Consider the following 7,996-nt stretch of genomic DNA (forward strand, 5'->3'; position numbering starts at 1 on the left):
GGTGCATTTTTTATTTGACTAAACCGTGATGATTGAGCTGACTCAGAAAGTTGATACCATCAAATTTTGGGGTCGAGTAACCTTAAAATCCAATTGATTCAACTTGGCCGAGTTTAGAGCAGATTCAGGCAATTTTTTAAAAACTATGAAACTAGGGTGTGAAAGGAGTTCTCAAGATGATTACAAACCCAACTCTATTGATGGGAGACTCGACTCATATTTGATTACTAGATGCTCCAGAGTTCCATCAACAAAAAAAATGAAATTGCTAAAATCATAATAATTCATGAAATCTGAGATTAAAACTTTGAAATGCAAGCCTTATTTATTTATAAGTACTTAATTAGATATAAAATATAGTAAATATTGTTGGAATTTATAGGGTTAAATATGAAAACCCTTTAATATTCAATAGATTTGGTAAACCAATCTTTTAACCATAGGGTAATCCAATCCCATATTTGCTTTATGTTTTATGCTTTATGCTTTTTACTTTATTACTTTAAGTTTAGTTGATAGTTTTGTTTATGCCTTGAGTAATTTTAGTCTCACATCGATTAGAAGAAGAATTGATTTGCAATTCTTAAATAGTTGTACTTCTAATAGCTTCAAAGTGGATAGAAGTAGTGGACGGGCTCACGCGCGCACATAAGGGGTTTCTAAGAGAAAAACCCAAGAATCCACCAATTCAAAAACCTTAATGCTTGTACTCACGTACTACATGCGCATAGGGGGGTGTCTGATTTTTATTTTAACATATTTTCGACTATCAGTATATTTTATTATTCGTTGTGAAAGCACACAACATTGTCGAGTTTGAAGTTATGTTTCTAATTTAGAGTATCTTATTAGAAACATGGGTTGTTGTATCCTGGAGAACGAGCGCTTACAGATTGTGGTACCGTAGCAAGGGCAAATTTCATTTTAGGACAGTACGTTATGCATGCCTCAACCATTTTATTTAGATAATATTTTTCCTATTACATCTATTTTGAAAATCAGAATTTTTCAAACTTCTTCTCTTTCTGTCCATAAGAAATCAGTACTCAGTAGATAACATATCAAAGAGAAGAGAAAATGGGAACACCAGGCAGGGTGTTACCAGCATCAGCAATGAAAATGTTGCCCGACACATATTCAGAAGAGTCATGGATCAAATAACGAACGAGAGATGTCAATGCTGGGTCCGATGTGCCATATGTGCCCAGTGGAATAGTTTTCATTGCCACATTTTTTAGCCAATCTTTCTTCATGAGGATCTCAGTAATCTCAGATTTGAACAGCCCAGGTGCTATTGAGTTCACTCTGATTTTATGCTTCCCCAACTCTAAAGCCATCACCTGTAAATATTACAGTACATTAGGTAATAATTTAGACATAAAAATAAAGAAAATAATTCTTCGATTATCATTAACTAGATCCCAAAATGAAATTGTATTTATATAAAACTGTTGGGATTGTGCACAAAACTCGATTTTTTTTAAAGAAACAAATAAATAATTATAATTTCCGATCAAATAAACTTGGTTAAAAGGTGCATAAACGCTTCTTGAAGATAATCGGACCTCCCGTTTGTACAAGGGAATATAGCAACACTATCTCTGAGATTCAACCTAGCTTGGACTCGATCCCATTCCTCTACAAGTTTGCACTACTTGGTAGAAACTTGTACTTTGTCTCTTTAAGATGCCCAAAAGGAAAATAAATAAAATATTCTTACAAAAAGTAAAGTGAAAATGGAGAGAGATGAAAAAATTGAGTGAGTTTTTTAAAAATCAATGAGATTATGAGTTTATATAGTGAATGAGATGAACTTGGGGAAGTGTATCACGATAAATTGATACATGTCCCACAAAATTTTTTAACTAAGATGCATTGTACATGTATTTATTAAATACATGTCCCATAATACCTCCCAACCTTAGGTTTATCTCTAAATTCTTTCATCTAAAATTAATGAATAAACATTGATCTATGAACCAATATAAATGCCATGAACCTTAATCAATGCATCTAAATCCATTAATTTATGTTCATGAATTTAAATTTGAACTAGATACAATAAACCTTTTTTGTTCATATCTACACACAATATATCTCCTTCGAAAAGAAAATTAATTATTAAATTTATTTATATAAATCATAATCCAACAAGAACTAAAAGGTGATAATGGCATGTGCAAACCCACATGTATCAAAAGTGTTTATTTGTAATTTAAAATATTGATTAAATGTTCTTTTGTAGATTATGTAGTAAAAAAAAAATGATACATTTGTAATTTTGAAAATTAAGAAACATGATTCTAGCATCAAGGGTTGCAATCATATGGGTTTTTGATTAAAATTATCCTGATTATGTTAAATTTAAATATAAAAGTGGGGGAATTTATGATCACTCAAATTTTGGTGTTGAACCACTTTTACTTCATCTTCTCTCGTTATAATGGTAAAGAAATGATGGAAAGAATTCTAATGGATTTATATATAGTATCTTCGAGATGTGTGATATTGTGTATACTTATAAATCCCTAACTTTTTAGATTTTGAGTTTATAGCGTCAGGATCATGTGTTTTTCTCAATATGAGTCACTAGAATCTGACCCTTTTCTCTCTTTATGGAGAGTTTCTATTACCACACCAACTTTTACTAAGAGCATCCCATTTGTATGATATCAACAAAGAATTAGGTCGGGAGTGATCTTAGTAAAAGTTGGTGTGACAATAGAATCTCTCTTTATATATTATAATCTTAATCCAATCTAATTTTCATTTATCATCATGAAATGAAATTAATGTATAACCTTGGACAAGGTGTCCATGCCAGCCTTGGAAGCACTATAGGCAACACCTCCTTGGAACTGCCCACGATTAATACCACCGATAGAAGATATGTTGATGACTGATCCTTTGAGACCTCCATTGCGCATGCGTTTGCACACATACTTGGAGACTAGCCAAGTTCCAGTTAAGTTAACTCTGAAAGCTTTGTTCCACTCCTCTTCCGATAATTCCAGTGAAGAACACACCTCACCTGATACACATTAATTAAACACCACGTTAATTGAAGATATTAATTTTGGAATTGTGTATACATTCTACTTTATATATATATATACTAGAGTTCGCCATCCTCTCTTGGGTTAAGGGGGTAAAAGTGTAAAAAATAGAGAGAGCTCCTATTGGCACCCCTAAATTTTGCTTATTCACTCATTTTCTTTATTTTTAATTGGAGTGCAATAAGTAAAAGTTGGGGTGCCAATAGCAGCTCTCTTAAAAAATTTTACTGGTTAAGTTGACTAAAAACAGTTGTCAAATTGACTAAACTCAATTTGATTTTGAGGCAACTCAACTCAAAAACTCGAAAATTCAATAAGTCATAAGTTCAATATTGTTGTTTGGGCCTTGTATTTATTAATTAAATATACTGGACGGGGGGAGGGGGAGTTTTTCAGAAGGGAAAAGTTAGAAAATCACGACTCTTTATTAAATTTAAGTGAGTAAACTTGCAAGCTATCAACTTGACTTAACTTCATGGACATCCGAGTCAAATCAAGCTTTTTGAGTTCTAAACTATTGTCTCAAGTAGATTATGTTTTAGAATAAAAATTTCGAGAACTCTCTGAAGCGAGTTATGTGTTGTCAAATACAACCTCATTGAGAAGTTCTATCAATTCACCAAATTATATATATATATATATATATATATATATATATATATATATATATATATATATATATTTTAAACAAGATATTTGCATTATTAAATTTATAAGTATAATTATTATTATTTTTTTTAACGAACTTCAAATGAAAGGTGCTTTACGAAATCCTCAAGTAGTTTACACAAAATACTGTAACAACATTTTTTTCATATTTATGAAATGATTATATACCTGATTTTGTAATTATTTATTTTCACAAAATGGTTATATTCTCATTTCTATTTACTTATTTACCTTTATTGTGAACCTTCATTCAACTCGAGGGCGTAAAGGTGAACTCATCAAAAAAATTTGCAATAGTACCTTAGATAAACAACATTTTAAAAATAGAAAATATTTAAGAATAGAATAAAGAGTCGTGGTAATGATGCCCACCATATATGTTCTTAAGTTACAAAAATAAATAAATAAATAAATAAAATAGGAAATTATATTTTTACCCTTCTCCATACACCCACCATCTTCTCCATATATCAATTAAAAAATCCAAACCATCTTCTCCATCCATTCTCTCCTTCTTTTCCACCATCTACATCTCTCTCTCTCCCCCCCAATCTTCTTGTTCTTTTTCCTTAAATTCATCTCCTTTTGGGTTAGTGAGAGGCTGAATCAATGCAAATTAGGTTTTAGGGTTCTTTTCTTTCAAAAAAATTTTTTTTTTTTACTTTTTTACATTTAATCATCAAAGAAAATGAAAAAATTATCATTAAAACCTTTAAAAATGATAATTTCGAATCAGAGAACTCAAAGTTTTTTTTTTCAATTTTATCCTATAGGTTCAGATCGAAATTGTTTTAGCAAGTTCGGTAGTACCTACCAAACATAACTTCCTACTGAACATTACAAAAGCATTTCAGTGGAAGCTTACCGAAGCAGTTATAGATTCTTTGATAGATATTATTCAGTAGGTTCAAATCGAACTTGTTTAAGAATATTCGGTAAGCATTTTACCGCACATAATTTTCTATGGAACATTACAAATCGGATTTAGTAGGTACTTACCGAACATTGGAAAATAGATTCAGTTGATAGCTATTGCAGACATTAGGATTACACAAGAAAATTTTGGTTCGGTAAGCTCCCACTAAAACGGTTTGGTAATGTTCAGTAGGATGTTATGTTCGGTAGGTACCTACCAAATTTGCCAAAACAAATTCGGTCTGAGTCCCTATTGGACAAAACTGTAAAAAAAAAAAAAAAAAAAAATTCTAGTTCTTTGATTCAAAATCTTCATTTTTGAAGATTTTAAAGTTGGTTTTTCAATCTTCTTTGATGATTAAATGCAAAAAAGTAAAAGAAAAAAAGATTTTTGAACGAAAAAAATCATAAAACCTAATCTCCATTAATTCAAACTCTCACAAAGCTCAAAATGAGATAAATATGGAGGGAGAGAGAGAGAACTAGAAGTGGATTTTTTGTTCGATGGATTGTGGAGAAGATGGTGGTTGTGGAGAGTAATTCGATGAAGGTATTATTATAATTTTTTATCTCTTTTTTTTGTTTTTGTATTAAATAAAAAAAAAACCTAAAATGAATGCAGAGAGCATATATGGTGGGCACTAGGGGTGTTAATGGGTTGGTTCTGATTTCCTAAGGAACTTAGAACCATAACCATTATACTTATTGTGGTTCTGGTTCTTGTCGGTTCTGAGTTCGATTCCAAAATAAATGGAATTGGAATCGAAACCGTCAAAAAACATTCGTACCCATCGGTTTCGATTCTCAAGATTCTAATGGGAAAACAAGTATTTCAAATCATTATAAAAAATGAATATATTATTTACAAAATTGTTAACTTTCTTATAATTTGTTATACTAAATATACAAATTAATGGTTTTTTTTTCAAAAATAAAAATCCATCTTAGTTAAAAGTTAAAAAAAAAAAAAAAATTGAAGACATAGCTTGTTTTATTTTCCAATCAATAATTTACATGAAAAATTGAAGAATTTTGTGTAAATAAAAGAATACTTTAAACCATTTATAATATAAAAAGAAATGACAAAATAAATCGATTTTGGATATTCGTGGGTATCCATTGAATAGAACCTGACAATTCTAATTCCTATCGATTCGATTCCATTTTAGACCTGACTCTAATCAATTCCAATAAAAAGGAAACCAAAATCAGGGTTTATGGTTTGATTTCAGTTTGGCTTCGGTTAAATGGGTACCCATGGACACCCCTAACCCAGTAGCACAACTCTAGGGTAAATGACAATTTTAATAAAATTAAAATAAGAGCTGATTCATTCATTTTTGTACAATAAACAAATATTTAAATTAAAGTAATTTAAGTATTTGAATATAATTTTGAAGAAAAAAAAGCACAATATTTCTCCATTAAACCATCAAGAAAATGCGTTGGCTTAGGGTCAGGGACGTAAACCTATTATTGTATTTTGTAAGGGGGAAACCTAATATCATCAATTTAACAGACTTATATTTCTAAAATGTTCAAATAAGTTTCTTACTGAAAAAAATTAATTAATTAATTTAGAATAGAAATGAACATTTAAACCCTATTAATATAGTAGTACAGAACCCACACATGGGTTGCCTAAGTGGTATGGGCGAGCAGGAAGTGTGGGTTAGGCGCACGTCACGGATTCAAATTTCCCTCTTGGATTTTTCTTACGATTTAACCAGGGAGCCATGGCGGTGGGTTGTTGTGGTAGTCCTCCCGAGATTAGTTGCGATGCACGCAAGCTGGCCTGGACACTCGGTTAGAAAAAAAAAATATAGTAGTACAGAACTCTGCCTGATTTCTATTCTAACTTTGACGAGTTTCCAAACATTAGAAAATTCAGATTTTTTTTGTTCAAAAATAAAAATAAAAAATTTAAACAACTTCAAATCTTAAGCTTTCTATCCCCAAATAATCTAACATCGAACTACTCTTATACGAACAGTAACAAATCGCCCATTCCATTCCACACAAATCAAACGACTCTACAAATCCAACCGAAATCTCCAGAACCATTAATCCACATAGAAATCACAAAAATTAACTAATTAATTAATAAAATAAAATTACCTCTGACTCCAGCATTGTTGATTAAAACATCGATCCCACCAAATGCGTCCCATGCCTTCTGCACAGCCGCATCAATCACACTCCCTGGAGCGCTTACATCTAATTCCACAGCAACAGCTCTGCTGTCACTAATAACAGGCTTCGAACTTGAATTTGAGCTTGAACTTGAATTGATCTCCTCACAGAGAGACTTCAACAGATCCATCCTTCGAGCAGCAGCGATGATCTTACAACCAGCCCTGGCGAGATCTACACAGAATTCACGGCCAAGACCTGAAGAAGCACCAGTTACCATTACTATCTTCCCATCTAATCGTCTCCATGGTTCCAGATATAAGTTCTTCTTAGATTCCTCTGCCATGGATTCTGCTTTTTGAAGAATATTTGAAGCTCTGTGAAACTTTTTCTATTTTTATAAGGTTTTGTTCGAGATAAGATTTCTGGAACGTTTATTTGAATAAGCGGCGCCAGCTTCAACACGAATTATGAGGGGTTACTACAGTGGCGGAGCCAGGATTTTTCCCACGTGGGTAAGAGTAGAAAAAAATTTGTGAGGAAAATTAAGAGAAAATAATAGTTACGATAGCAATTGAGAGTGAAACATTTTTTGTGAGGGTAATAACGACAGATTTTTTTATCAAACTGTTAAAATCTGCTGCAATAGCTCACTAATCATATAATTTGAAAATTCTTGTGGGGGCAAATGCCTCGTAGTCCCCATCGTAAATCTGCCCCTGAGTTACTGGTTGTAGCTGGTTTTCGGTCCATGTCGCGTACCCAACTCAATTTACAAGTACAGAATAATAATGGGGTTGGGATTTCATTTCAAGTAGTAATAATCTGACTACCCCACGTGGCAAGCTCAATCAACTACCTAACATGACAAGTTCAAAAATCGTAGATCTATGCTCCTCAAGAAACATGATTCCCTCGAGATACACTTTTTTATGGGGATGTGCATGTATCCAAAGATCCATATCTGATCCATTAACAATCGGATTTGCCCAAACCCAATTATATATATAAAATCTAAGTAAACTTTATATATCTCAACAAATATATAATATAATTTGTATACTTTCTAATATATTATCAGATCGAGACATGATTGATCCATATCTGATCCAATAAGATATCAAATCTAAACCTTATCGATCGGATCCTTGTCTGAATCCAAAACACTGATTTAAACCTAGAAATATCGAAACGAATCGGATTTTAGATCTAATCCGATTCAT

The 7,996-nt window shown here is 31.9% G+C and overlaps 1 protein-coding gene across 1 annotated transcript; it reads right to left on the minus strand.

The window, feature by feature from the left end:
• Positions 1 to 917: 917 nt before the first annotated feature.
• LOC147386753 (uncharacterized) lies at positions 918 to 7,332 on the minus strand. Its single transcript, XM_086424503.1, has 3 exons — positions 6,759 to 7,332; positions 2,802 to 3,031; positions 918 to 1,340 (listed from the first exon to the last, which is right to left on the minus strand). The coding sequence occupies exons 1-3, from the start codon at positions 7,117 to 7,119 to the stop codon at positions 1,062 to 1,064; spliced, it is 870 nt and encodes a 289-aa protein (XP_086280629.1). The 5' UTR covers positions 7,120 to 7,332; the 3' UTR covers positions 918 to 1,061.
• Between the last annotated feature and the right edge of the window lie 664 nt (positions 7,333 to 7,996).

The sequence above is a fragment of the Akebia trifoliata genome, chromosome 14, assembly GCF_017979445.1.
Source record: "Akebia trifoliata isolate Shusen 1 chromosome 14, ASM1797944v1, whole genome shotgun sequence".
Taxonomy (NCBI): Eukaryota; Viridiplantae; Streptophyta; class Magnoliopsida; order Ranunculales; family Lardizabalaceae; genus Akebia; species Akebia trifoliata.

What these genes read in the sequence shown, in the direction of transcription:
- LOC147386753 (XM_086424503.1), bottom strand. Translation starts at nt 7,119, where the DNA reads ATGGCAGAGGAATCTAAGAAGAACTTATATCTGGAACCATGGAGACGA. An exon ending in CAACAATGCTGGAGTCAGAG is followed by an intron (nt 3,032 to 6,758) that starts GTAATTTTATTT and finishes AATGTGTATCAG; the next exon opens with GTGAGGTGTGTTCTTCACTG. An exon ending in GCATGGACACCTTGTCCAAG is followed by an intron (nt 1,341 to 2,801) that starts GTTATACATTAA and finishes TAATATTTACAG; the next exon opens with GTGATGGCTTTAGAGTTGGG.